Raw genomic sequence first — 14,038 nt, 5'->3', positions numbered from 1 at the left:
GAAGATAAGGGGTAAACCTTTTAGAACTGAGGTGAGGAGGAATCTCTTTACCCAGAGGGTGGTGAGTGTGTGGAATTCGCTCCCACAGAAAGTAGTTGAGGCCAAAAAGTTGTGATTTTGAGAAGAACTGATATATAGCTCTTGGGGCTAAAGGGATCGAGGGATACGAGGGGGAAGAGGGGATCAGGATATTGAATTTGACGATCAAAATGAATGGTGAAGCAGGCTCGAAGGGCTGAATGGCCTCCTCCTGCTTCTAGTTTTGATGTCCACCTCCCCCTCTGATGTTTGGGGTTTGGGGGGAGGGGGACATTAATTTCTCCTTTAATTCCTCCATCTCTGTGACGTAAAGTGAATCAGGCTGTCACCTGAGAGGGAAGAATGTGCCGGGACACGGAGAGAATGGAACTAAGCAAAATGCTCGTTCAGAGAGCCAGCATGGATGCAATGGGCCGAACGGCCTCTTTCTGTGCTGGAACATTTCTGTAATTCTCTGAACATTCCCAATGAAAGATCTGGTAATTCCATTTGTTCCAACTTTTAAACAATATTTCACTCTTTATGGGATCCCACACTGAAGAAGGAGGCCATTTGGCCCATCGAGTCTGCGCCAACCACAAATCCACCAAGATCCTATCCCCATTTACCCTAGCTAGTCCCCATGAAGCTCAGGAGCAATTTAGCACAGCCAATCCATCTAACCTGCACATCTTTTGGACCGTGGGAGGAAACCGGAGCACCCGGAGGAAACCCACACAGACACGAGGAGAATGTGCGAACTCCACACAGACAGTGACCCCAGCCAGGAATCAAACCTGGGTCCTTGGCACTGATGTGAGGCAGCAGTGCTAACCACTGTGCCATCATGCTGCCCTTGGACTCCTGGACAAGCTATAGCCATGCAGAATGCAGAGCAGTAGCTGAGAGATGGGAAATAAACAGCAAAAGCTGAATATCTGATTGAGAAATAGCTGGAAAGAGAGAGAGAGACACCTCTTAACAGGAATGCAGCCAGATGTTGAGTACTGATAAGGTTCTGGTTTAATTAGCTGTGGAGTGTTTGATATATCTGACTGCAAAATTGTCTCATTAGTACAAAGAAAATGTCTAAAGTTTAGTTCCTTTATTAAATGTTTATTTATTAATTTGGGACACCACGGTGGCACAGTGGTTAGCACTGCTGCCTCACGTCGCCAGGGACCTGGGTTCGATTCCATCCTTGGGTCACTATCTGTGTGGAGTCTGCACATTCTCCCCGTGTCTGTATGGGTTTCCTCCAGGTGCTCCAGTTTCCTCCCACAGTCTGAAAGCCATGCTGGTTACAGGCATTGATCCGAACAGATGCCAGAGTGTGGCAACTAGAGAAATCTCGCAGTAACTTGATTGCAGTGTTAATGTAAGCTGACTTGTGATTAATAAATAAACTTTATTAATGTCGCAAGTAGGGTTATGTTAACTCTGCAATGAAGTTACTGTGAAAATCCCCCAGTCGCCACACTCTGGTGCCTGTTCAGGTACAATGAGTGAGAATTTATCCTAGCTAGTACCCATGACGCTAAGGGGCAATTTAGCATGGCCAATGCACCCTAACCAGCACATCTTTGGACTGGGGGAGGAAACCAGAGCACCCGGAGGAAACCCTCACAGACACAGGGAGAATGCAGACTTTGCACAGACAATGACCCAAATCGGGAATCGAACCTGGGTCCCTGGCACTGCGAGGCAGCACGCTTTTGTTTTATTATTCATTCGTGGGATATGGGCCTCACTGGCTGGCCAGAATTTATTACCCATCCCTAGTTGCCCTTGGAGGGCAGTTGAGAGACAACCACATTGCTGTGGCTCTGGAGTCACATGTAGGCCAGACCGGGTAATGTTGGCAGATTTCCTTCCCTAAAGGATATTAATGAACCAGATGGATTTTTCCGACAATGGTTTCATGGTCATCAGTTGATTCTTAATTTTAGATATTTTTTATTGAATTCGAATTCCACCATCTGCCGTGGTGGGATTTGAACCCAGATCCTCAGCTGAGTTTCTGGATTGAGTTTCTGGACTAGCAATAATACCACTGGGCCAACGCCCCTCCGGCTAATCGTTGTGCCACCAGAGTGCGATGTAGTGTCTCATTGTGAAACATGACAGTTATTACCAACTCAATCACGCACTGAGGGATTCATTTTATTCCCGTTTGTCTTCTACCGGAAATAGTGGATTTTCATGCCTCTCCGCTCTTTTTTTGTTAGCTGGAGGAGAACTCTCGGAAATGGGGGAGGCAGAAACAGGAGATGCTGACCAGGCTGTCTGAATATGAACATGGTTTCAGCAGAACATCCACTATAGTGCTACACGACTTTCCCCTGGTGAGTGAGGTTCCTCCTCGCGCCCTGTCCATCTGCCACAAATATCCGAGGAAAAACCCCCTCCGACCTTGCCCGCGGCTGGGATTCTCCAGCCCCGCTGCAGTGGATGGAGTTTTGGCCGAACGCCAAATTCTCCATTCTCGCTGGCACTGGGATGGGACTGGATGAGATCAGAGAATCCCACTCAATGTTTTTTTTAAGAGGTGATTTTTTTTTTCAACTGAGCAACTTGGAAAGGGGGCCAAAGGATGGGGGGGAGGGGGGAGGGGTCGATAAAATGAGGAGATCATAGAATTATTGAATCCTACAGTGCAGGAGGCCATTCGGCCCATTGAGTCTGCACCGACTCTCTGATAGGGTATCTTACCCAGACCCATTCCTCTGCCCAATCCCCAAAACCCTAAGTTCTCCCTCAGTGTTCGTGAACACATGCCGGAGTGTGGCGACTAGGGGATTTTCACAGTAACTTCATTGCAATGTTAATGTAAGCCGACTTGTAACTAATAAATAAACTTTACTTTTACTTTATAAGATGTGTCGGTTAGATGGTACATATCTTGGGTTTAGAATGACTTAAAATGCCTACAGCACAGGAAGAGGCCATTCGGCTCCTCGAGTCTGCACTGACCACAATCCCACCCACACCCTAGCCCCTTATTCCTATACATTTATCCACTAACCCCTCTAACCTACGTATCTCAGGACACTAAGGGCAATTTTAGCATAGCCAATCAACCTAACCCACACATCTTTGGACTGTGGGAGGAAATCAGAGCACCCAGAGGAAACACATGCAGACGCGGGGACAATGTGCAAACTCCACACAGACAGTGACCCAAGCCGGGAGTTTAACCCAGGCCTCTGGGCTGTGAGGCAGCAGTGCTAACCACTGTGCCACCCCTAAAGGACACTATGGGTCAATTTAGCGTGGCCAATCCACCTAATCTGCACATCTTTGGACTGTGGGAAGAAGCTGGAGCACCCGGAGGAAACCCATGCAGACACAGGGAGAATGTGCAGCCTCCACACAAACAGTAACCTAAGGCCAGAATTGAACCCAGGTCCCTGGCAGTGTGAGGCAGCCGTGCTAACCACTGTGCCACCGTGCCTTTGGAAGCTATGGCTACACGCTATTGAACTGGGGTGTCAAAAGGTCGTAGGAGGGAAGGAACACTGGTGGCAATAAGATTTACCACAGTTCTGGAAGAAAAGGGTGTGTAACCTTTACTGAACAGCAAAGAGGTCATTCAGCCAAAGTGACCCGTGCGTGCACTTAACCTCCTGCTTCCTTGAACCCTCTCAGGCTCCCTTCTCCTTTAAGTATTAATAAAACCTCCCCTCCAGTGTGTCTGGGCATTTCACCTCAGCCGCTCCATGTGGTAGCGAGTTCCACATTCTAACCACATTGGAGGCGGTTCAGGGGACTGACACTCGGAGTGGGTGGATTGGCTTAGGAGGAAAGGCTGGACAGGCTGGGCTTGTTTCCACTGGAGGTTAGAAGAGTGAGGGGTGACCTGATTGAAGTATGCAAGACCATAAGACATCAGAGCAGAATTAGGCCACTCGGCCCATCGAGTCTGCTCCGCCATTCAATCATGGCTGATATTTTCTCATCCCCATTCTCCTGCCTTTTCCCCACAACCCCTGATCCCGTTATTAATCAAGAACCTATCTATCTCCACCTTAAAGACACTCAATGACCCAGCCTCCACAGCCTTCTGCGGCAAAGATTTCCACAGATTCACCACTCTCTGGCTGAAGAAATTCCTCCTCATCTCTGTTTTAAAGGATCGTCCCTTTAGCCTGAGGTTGTGCCCTCTGGTTCTAGTTTTTCCTACTAGTGGAAACATCCTCTCCACGTCCACTCTATCTGGGCCTCGCAGTTTCCTGTAAATTTCAATAAGATCCCCGCTCATCCTTCTAAACTCCAACGAGTACAGACCCTGAGTACTCAACCATTCCTCATACAGCAAGCTCTTCATCCAGGATCAAGATCCTGAACGGTTTCGACGAGGTGGATGTGGAAAGGATGTTTCCTCTTGTGGGTGAGTCCAGAACCAGGGGGCACTCCTTTAAAATTAGGGGCTCACTCTTTGAGGAGAGATGTGAGGAGAATTTTTTTTCTCAGAGGGTTGTACGAGTTTGGAACTCACTGCCTCAGGAAGCTGGGTCATTAAGTATTCTCTTTAAGGCAGAGGGAGGTAGATTCTAAGTTAGGCAAGGGATTCGAAGGTAATCGGGGAGTTGGCGGGAATGTGGAATCTGAAGCACAAACAGAACAGCCACACTTTTACTGAATGACGGAGCAGGCGCAAGGAGCTGAATGGCCTCCTCCTGCCCCTCATTAGTATGCAGTTTCTAGGTAAAGAGATTTCATAGAAATATAGAAGTTAGGAGCAGGAGGAGGCCATTTGGCCCTTCGAGCCTGCTCCACCATTCATTACAATCGTGGCTGATCGTCCAACTCAACAGTCTAATCCTGCTTTCTCCCCATAACCTTCGATCCCATTCGCCCCAAGTGCTATATCCAACCACCTCTTGAATACATTCAGTGTTTTGGCATCAACTACTTCCCGTGGTAATGAATTCCACAGGCTCACCACTCTCTGGGTGAAGAAATGTCTCCTCACCTTTGTCCTAAATGGTCCACCCCGAATCCTCAGACTTCTTGGATTTGTTAATGACCGTTGTCCTCACAAAGCCTGGTCTTTGACTACTCGGGGCTATTTCCTAGTCCTCGGTTACAAAACAGCATTTACGGGTCAGAGTTGGGTTAGGACCGTGCACTGCCCTTGTGACTGATAATAGTTCCTCTCCCCATTCCAACAGAAGAATGCGTCAGATTCCATCTTGATCAGAAATAGACACGGAATGCTCGACCCTTTGGCCTGAATGTTAAAGGAAGAGTTTACACGCGCAGCTTATTGAGGAGAATGTTTGATTTGAGTATCAAATTGAAAATGTAACTGTGGCGAAATAGGAACTGGTCCTATTTATCTATAGCAAAGTGAGATTCTGCTTACTCCTGAAAGATTCTGGCTAGTTTTCCCGCTAGTAGTCATGATGTGGGTATGCCGGCGTTGGACTGGCATAAACACAGTAAAAAGTCTGACAACACCAGGTTTTAGGTTGGACTAAAACCTGGTGTTGTCAGACTTTTTACTCGTTTTCCCGCATCAAACTTGAATATGGAAATGTTGAATGTAAAGAAATGTAATTATTTTCACAAGCCGTTAATGTTTTGTATGAATTAATATGTACGCTTTTTATCAACAATGATTTATAGATTGAGCATAAAGCTTCTAATCATTGTTTTTATGTGCAATAAAATGCTATCCAATAAAGATATCTATTGTTGTGCTGTTTTATTTCATAGCACTTCATTAGGATGCTACAAAAGCTCATGAATGTAGCCCGATCCATCACGCAAACCAGCCTCCCATCCATTGACTCTGTCTGCACAAAATACAGACACAGACACGGCTGTAGTTATATTCCATGTTCTCTGAAGCACTCAAGGACATTACACTGCATTTACCAAACAAACACAAGAACCAGAATTGAACGCACTCTCTCAAGACGAAATTTCACCGAGGGGAAATTCAACATGTCAGCTATGACTGTCACCAACTTTTACAGATACACCATAGAAAGCATTCTTTCTGGTTATATCAGAGCTTGGTATGGCTCCTGCTCTGCCTAAGATCCGCAAGGAACTACAAAATGTCGTGAATGTAGCCCAATCCATCACGCAACCCAGCCTACCACCCATTGACTCTGTCTACACTTCCCACTGCCTTGGCAAAGCAGCCAGCATAATTAGGGACCCCATGCACCCCGGACATTCTCTCTTCCACCTTCTTCCATCAGGAAAAAGATACAAAAATCTGAGGTCACGTAACAACCGACTCAAGAGCAGCTTCTTCCCTGCTGCCGTCAGACTTTCAAATGCTCCTACTTGCATTAAGTTGATCTTTCTCTACTTCCTAGCTATGACTGTAACACTGTATTCTGCAGTGTCTCCTCTATGAATGGTATGCTTTGTCTGAATAGCATGCAAGAAACAATACTTTTCACTGTATAGTAATACATGTGACAATAATGTTGGCACAGTGGTTAGCACTGCTGCCTCACAGCATTAGGGACCCAGGTTCAATTCCAGCCTCGGTCATGTCTGTGTGGAGTTTGCACATTCTCCTCGTGTCTGCATGGGTTTCCGCCAGGTGCTCTGGTTTCCTCCCACAGACCAAAGATGTGCGGGTTAGGTTGATTGGCCATGCTAAAATTGCCACTTAGTGTCCTGAGATGCGTAGGTTAGAGGATTAGCGGATAAATGTGTAGGGATATAAGGGTAGGGCCTGAGTCGCATTGTGATTGGTGCAGACTTGATGGGCCGAAGGGCCTCTTTCTGCACTGTAGGGTTCTATGATTCTATGATACTGTGTGGGTTAGGTTGATTGGCTGTGATAAATTGCCCCTTAGTGTCAGGGGGACTAGCAGGATAAATGGCTATGGGAATAGGGTTTGGGTGGGATTGGTGCAGATTCGATGGGCCGAATGCCTTCTGCACTGTAGGGATTCTACGATGTGACAATAATAAATCAATCCAGATCAAACCATCCAATAAAGATATCCATTGTGGTGCTGTTTTATTTTGTAGCACTTCATTAGAAAGCATTGATGTTGTATCCAATATTTTAGCCACAATAAATGTTCCTTGGAGTGAGTGGAATTGCAGAGATCATAAGAACAACATTTCAATGTCACAGGAATACTCAGGCTCCTGCCAAGTAGGCCATGGTGACCTTCTCTCTTACGTAGCATACAGTCAAAGAATCCTACAGAGGTCACTCGGCCCATCGAGCCTACACCGACCACAATCCCACCCTGTAACCCCCATGCATTTACCCTAGCTGGTTCCCCCTGACACTAGGGGGCAATTTAGCATAGCCAATCCACCTCACCAGCACGTCTTTCAGAATATGGGAAGAAACCAGAGGGAACCCACGCAGACATGGGGAGAATGTGCAGATTCCACACAGACATGTGACCCAAGCTGGGAATCGAACCCAGGTCCCTGGCACTGTGAGGTGGCAATGCTAACCACTGTGCCACCTGACAGTGCGACAATGTTTTTGCTTGTAAGGCGAACAAATTTGTCACATAACAAGGAACCAGTAGGTGTTGTAGTGGTGCAAGAAATATATTGAAGGGCGTTGTAACTAACTGTACAGTGTTCAAACTGGGGGGTGATTTAGACCTCGCCGCCCTGGTACAGATCCTGGAAATTAGTCCGTGGGCCTAAAAATTAGCTTCACGCCCAGCGCCAGTTTGTAACCTTAAGCAGTCTGGACTTTTCCAATTAGTCCCACTGAACTGCCCCTTTCCATTGGCCCTGCAATTGTTTGCTCAATCACTCTGAGTGTCACTCACAAGGCAAGCATTTATTGCCCATCAGAAGGTGGTGGTGAGCTGTCTTCCTTGAGCCTCTGCATGTCCAGGTGGTGTAGTTATACCCACACTGCTTTCAACGACAGACGGCGCGGTGGCACAATGGTTAGCGCTGCTGCCTCACAGCGCCAGGGACCCGGGTTCGATTCCCAGCTTGGGTCACTGTCTGTGTGGAGTCTGCACATTCTCCCCATGTCTGTGTGGGTTTCCTCTATGTGCTCCAGTTTCTTCCCACAGTCCAAGAGACATGCTGGTTAGGGTGCATTGGCCGTGCTAAACTCTGCCTCACGCAAACAGGTGCCTGCTCTGCCCAAGTCCGCGAGGAACTACAAAAGGTTGTGAAAGTAGCCCAATCCATTATGCAAACCATCCATTGACCCTGTCTACACTTCCTGCTGCCTCGGCAAAGCAACCAGCGTAATTAAGGACCCCACACACCCCGAACGTTCTCTCTTCCATCAGGAAAAAGATACAAAAGTCTGAGGTCATGTACCAACTGACTCAAGAACAGCTTCTTCCCTGCTGCCATCAGACTTTTGAATGGACCTACCTCGCATTAAGTTGATCTTTCTCTGCACTCTAGCTATGGCTGTAACACTACATTTTGCACTCTCTCCTTTCCTTCTCTATGAATGGTATGTTTTGTCTGTGTAGCGCGCAAGAAACAATACTTTTCACTATATGTTAATACATGTGAAAATAATAAATCAAATCAAATCCACAGTGAATCATTGGCATTCAGTTTATTCGTCCATTTTGAAGACAAGAATACTGCTTTTAACACGAGGGTGGAAAAGATGGAAAAACACACAGATATATGCAATTTATATCAGTTTGCATGTTTGCCACATTGCTGATCGCTTCGGAGTTTCTGCTCGCTCCTTGTCTGGAATTCTACCATGCTGCCCACCAGGGTAATCGGAGTGGGCGAGGGGATGGTGTGATGACTTCAGCCAGGCTAATGAGGCTGTCTTGCTGGAGTATGACCTGCCTGCTGGGTCCTAATTGATGGTTAAATCAGGGGGCCTCATGCTCCCTATTTAAAGCAGGTGTGTCAGACTCTCTGCCTGCATTCAGCAAATGGAGAGCTGGCTGTGTATAGGTGTATGGTGTAAATAAAGTAACTTGGTGATGGGACTTTCACCTCTCTGGAGTTTTTACAGGCAGATATTAGAAAGGTCTGTTGACCTTGGGTGGGATTTTACGGTTTCGGAATGAGCGAAGCCATAAAATCCTGCCCCTCGTCTCCAACGAGGATAAGGCACGTTTTGTATTTTGCCACTTAGCACAATAAATCTAATTGGAGTGATTGCGTTTATGATTTCATGGTACAAAGCACGAGGAAATAATTTAACTTTTAAAGATTTCTTTATCAGTCCCAAGTAGGCTTACATTAACACCACAATGAAGTCACTGTGAAAATCCCCCAGTCGCCACACTCCGGCACCTGTTCAGGTACACTGAGGGAAAATTTAGCATGGCCAATGCACCTACCCAGCACGTCATTCGGACTGCGGGAGGGAACCGGAGCACCTGGAGGAGACCCACGCGGACACGGGGAGAATGTGCACACTCCGCAGAGGCAGTGACCCAAGGCCGGGAATCGAACCCGGGTCCCTGTCGCTGCGAGGCAGCGGTGCTAACCACTGTGCCCAAACTCAAATCAATACCGGCAGCGGTAGTTCACTCCACGGGCCAGTTTGTCCGGCCGCTGGTGTTTCCCGCCGGTCGGAGGTGGCGAGTCGATCGCTGCCGGTGGGATTCCCTGGTCTTGCCGCTGTCAGTGGGAATTCCCATTGATCTCACCCCACACTGATGGGCAACAGCCGGAGAATTCTGACCCATGTGTTCAAAGCAGCACTCTGGGGGTACAGTAGGGTGAGAGGGGGGAGCGGAATGCCAATAAAACTTTCCTTGTGTAATTTGGTTCTAATCTTGATCCATTGGTTTTGTTTTATGCTCCACCTCTTCCCACCATGAAAATTGGTCACTGCGCCATTCAAATTTTGAGTTGTCCAGTTGCGTGGAGATAAATATGAACAATGTGTAGATAAATTTACCACCAGTATGAATCCATTACCAATCACTGAACACGTACACTCCTCAAGCTGACTCATGAATTAATCCCCAGCCTTAACATCGAAACAGAACACCAAAGGGATCCTCCAAAATGTGCCCTCGTTCCCTCCTTCATTTAATGGGCTTTAAGATTAACATGATGGGGTTCTCTGGAATAAGGATGAGGTCAAAAGTTGTCCGCACTTCAACCAGCCGATTTGTCTCAATTTTAAAGTTCTGCAGCATCTGATGAGGAACAGCAGAGGCGTTAAGTCAAGGATGGCAGGCTCACCGAGGTGTGTCACATCAACATCAGAATGTTCAATCAACAGCAAATACTTTGCCCATTCCCTGCCCCACGTCGCTGCTTAGCTCATTCCAAAGGAGTACTATTGTTCCTTAACACCTCCCGCTCACCCCCCAGCGAGCGGCTGATGCCAACGTTGCTTAATTCTCCAGAACATCCACAGCAATGTCCCCAAATGCCTCATTCTGTTGGAAGGGTCCATTAAGACCATATGATGTAGCAGCAGAGGTAAGCCATTCAACCTGTCAAACATGCTCCACCATTCAGATAAAGACAAAATATTTTGGCTCTATTCTCTCTCCTGCTGAGTTTTTCCAATAAGTTCTGATTCTGCTCCGCCATTCAATGAGATCATGGCTGACCTGATGTGATAACCTCCACTTTCCCGCCTTATCCCCATAATCCTTGATTCCCCTACAGGTTGAAAATCTGTCTACCTCAGCGTTCAACATACTTAACGACTCAGCCTCTACAGCACTCTGCAGTAAAGACTTCCATAGATTCACTATCCTCTGAGAGAAGAAATTCCTCCTTACCTCTGTCTTCAACAACACAATGGTTAGCCCTGTTGCCCTTCAGGGTCAGGGACCCGGGTTTAATTCCGGCCATGGGTGACTGTCTGTGTGGAGTCTGCATGTTCTCCCCATGTCTGCATGGGTTTCCTCCAGTTTCCTCCCACACTCCAAAGAGGTGCAGGTTAAATGGATTGGCCATGTTAAATTGCTCCTTAGCGTCCAAAGATGTGCAGGATAGGTGGATTGGCCATTCCAAATTGCCCCTTAGGGTCCAAAGATGTGCAGGTTAGGTGAATTGGCCATTCTAAAGGGGGATTGAATATAAAAGTAGGGAGGTCTTGCTGCGGCTATATAGGGCATTGGTGAGGCCACAGCTGGAGTACTGTGTGCAGTTTTGGGCACCGTACTTACGCAAGTATATTTTGGCCTTGGAGGGAGTGCAGAGGAGGTTTACTAGGCTGATGCCAGAGTTGAGGGGGTTGAGCTATGAGGAGAGGCTGAATAAACTAGGCTTGTACTCATTAGAGTTTAGAAGAATGAGGGGAGATCTCATTGAGACGTATAAGATGATGAATGGGATGGATAGGATAGAGGTGGAGAGACTCTTCCCACTCAGAAAGGACAGTAGGACTAGGGGGCACAGCCTCAAGATAAAGGGGGGGGCGGTTTAGAATGGAGTTGAGGAAGAACTTCTTCACTCAAAGGGTGGTGAATCTCTGGAATTCTTTGCCCGTTGAAGTGGTGGAGGCTACCTCGCTAAATATTTTTAAGAAGCGGGTTGATGGGTTTTTGATAAGAGAGGGGATTAAGGGTTACGGGGAGAGGGCGGGAATGTGGAACTGAGCCACGACAGATCAGCCATGATCTTATTGAATGGCGGGGCAGGCTCGAAGGGCCAGATGGCCTACTCCTGCTCCTATTTCTTATGTTCTTATGTTCTAAATTGCCCCTTAGTGTCCAAAGATACACAGGTTAGGTGGATTGGCCATGCTAAATTACCCCTTAGTGTCCAAAGATGTGCAGGTTAGGTGGATTGGCCATGCTAAATTGCTCCTTAGTGTCCAAAGATGTGCAGGTTAGGTGGATTGGCCATACTAAATTGCCCCTTAGTGTCCAAAGATGCACAGGTTAGGTGGATTGGCCATGCTAAATTGCCCCTTATTGTCCAAAGATGCACAGGTTAAGTGGATTGGCCATACTAAATTGCCCCTTAGTGTCCAAAAATGTACAGGTTAGGTGGATTGGCCATGCTAAATTGCCCCTTAGTGTCCAAAGATGTGTAGATTAGGGGGGTTAGCAGGGTAAATATTTGGGGTTATGGGGCTAGGGCCTGGGTAGGATGCTCCGTCGAAGAGTTGGTGCAGACGTGATGGGCCAAATGGCCTCTTCCTGCACTGTAGGGATTCTATGAAATGTTCGATCTCTTACTTTGAGATCATGCCCTCTGGTCCTAGACTCTCTCAGAAGGGGAAACTACCTCTCAGCATCTAACCTGTCCGTCAAGCCCCCTATCTCAATATGATTAAACTCAGGAACAATACCAGCTTACGTGAAAGAGAAACAGCAGCATCTCTGTCTCAGCGATCCTGCGTCCAATGCACTGCCGAGGTCCAAATCCGAAGCCCAGGTTTTTGAAGTAATTACTTTCATGGTTCAGCCACCGTTCCGGGTTGTACCTCTTGGGCTTAGAAAATATCTCTGCGTTCCTTCCCATTGCGTACAATCCCACCTGAACCAGAGTCTGCAGGAGGAAGAAAGTGGGTGCTACGTTACTGACCTTACATCTGTGTAGTTGAAACTTCAGTTCACCAGCCGCAAAGGGCACTGGGAATCCACAGTGGTTAGTACTGCTGCCTCACAGCACCAGGGACCTGGGTTCGATTCCCGGCTTGGGTCACTGTCTGTGCGGAGTTTGCACATTCTCCCCGTGTCTGCGTGGGTTTCCTCTGTGTGCTCCCGGTTTCCTCCCACATTCCAGAGATTTGTGGGTTAGGTTGATTGGCCGTGCTAAATAGTGTCGGGGGATTAGCAAGGTAAATATGGGGGGTTGTGGGAACAGGGTCTTCAAAATCATTGAATCCCTGGAATGCAGAAGGAGGCCATTCAGCCCATCGAGTCTGCACCAACCACAATCCCCACCAAGCCCCATCCTCATAACCACAAACATTTACATTGTTAATCCCCCTAACCTATGCATCCTGGGACACCAAGGGGCAATTTAGCATGGCCAATGCACCTAACCTGCACATCTTTGGACTGCAGGAGGAAACCCATGCAGACACGGGGAGAACATGCAAACTAGACACAGACAGTGACCCAAGCCAGGAGTCGAACCCGGATCCCTGGAGCTGTGAGGCAGCAGTGCTAACCACTGTGTCACCTTGCCATCCATTGGCGCAGATTCAATGGGCCAAATGGCCTTCTGCTTTACTGTATGGATTCTTTGGATTCTATGAATCCAGCTATTGCCAATTCCATTTTTTCACTATTGAGAACACTGAGAAATGGACTTGTGTCACTCTGATCTCAAACACTGACGTTCACATCCTGAAATGCATGAGCATTTTAGCCTTCTTGTGTGTGAACGTCAGTATTTGAGATGACAAAGATGATTGCACAATGTTCAGTGTTATTCGCGACTCCTCAGGTACTGAAGCAGTCCAGGTTCAAATGCGGCAAGACCTGGACAATATCCAGGCTTGGGTTAACAAGTGACAAGTAACATTCTATCTCCAATAAGAGTCAATCAAACCACCACCCCTTGAGATTCAATGGTGTTACCATCACTGAATCCCCCACTGTCAACTTCCTTGGGGTCACCATTGACCAGAAACTCTACTGGACTCACCACATCACACAGTGGATGCAAAAGCAGGTCAGAAGCTAGGAATACTGTGGCGAGTAACTCAACTCCTGAGTTCCCAAAACCTTTTCACCGTCTACAAGGCACAAATCAGAAGTGTGATGGAATACTCCCTACTTGCCTGGATGGGTGCAGCTCCAACAACAATACAAAAAATTTTTATTTAGAGAAAAGCAGAGCGGGTAAGTGTTGTTTGCTGGTTGTGATTGCTTTAAAACCTGGATGCTGATAGGTGACTGATGTTGCTTTATAAATATACATGTTAAATACATTTATCCATATCCTATGAGTGAATCGTAGAAGAATCATAGAATCCCTATAGGGCAGAAGAAGGCTATTTGGCCCATCGAGTCTGCACCACCCCTCCAAAAGAGCATCTTACCCAGGCCCTATTCCCCCCTAACCCCACATTTTTATCCTGCTAATTCCTTAACCTGCACATCTTTGCACACTAGGAGGCAATTTAGCATGGTCATTCCAC

At 47.2% G+C, this 14,038-nt stretch overlaps 2 protein-coding genes across 2 annotated transcripts in view; one reads left to right on the top strand and one right to left on the bottom strand.

Moving 5' to 3' along the window:
• Positions 1–5,679, top strand: part of ccdc33 (coiled-coil domain containing 33) — a 218,295-nt gene extending 212,616 nt beyond the window's left edge. The window contains exons 22-23 of the mRNA XM_080216251.1: positions 2,247–2,363; positions 5,193–5,679. Coding sequence (XP_080072377.1) covers positions 2,247–2,363; positions 5,193–5,255 — 180 coding nt within the window. The 3' untranslated portion in view covers positions 5,256–5,679. The remainder of the gene's footprint in view (positions 1–2,246; positions 2,364–5,192) is intronic.
• Positions 5,680–10,004: 4,325 nt separating this feature from the next.
• The window catches only part of LOC145360801 (cholesterol side-chain cleavage enzyme, mitochondrial-like), a 28,469-nt gene continuing 24,435 nt past the window's right edge, over positions 10,005–14,038 (bottom strand). Inside the window, exons 8-9 of the mRNA XM_080216252.1 lie at positions 12,244–12,435; positions 10,005–10,118 (exon numbers count right to left, since the gene is read on the bottom strand). Of these exons, the coding sequence (XP_080072378.1) occupies positions 10,005–10,118; positions 12,244–12,435 (306 nt within the window). The remainder of the gene's footprint in view (positions 10,119–12,243; positions 12,436–14,038) is intronic.

Source organism: Carcharhinus amblyrhynchos, chromosome 32 (assembly GCF_965287045.1).
Source record: "Carcharhinus amblyrhynchos chromosome 32, sCarAmb.v2.hapA, whole genome shotgun sequence".
NCBI lineage: Eukaryota > Metazoa > Chordata > Chondrichthyes > Carcharhiniformes > Carcharhinidae > Carcharhinus > Carcharhinus amblyrhynchos.
This window is presented reverse-complemented; position numbering and strand designations above follow the sequence as displayed.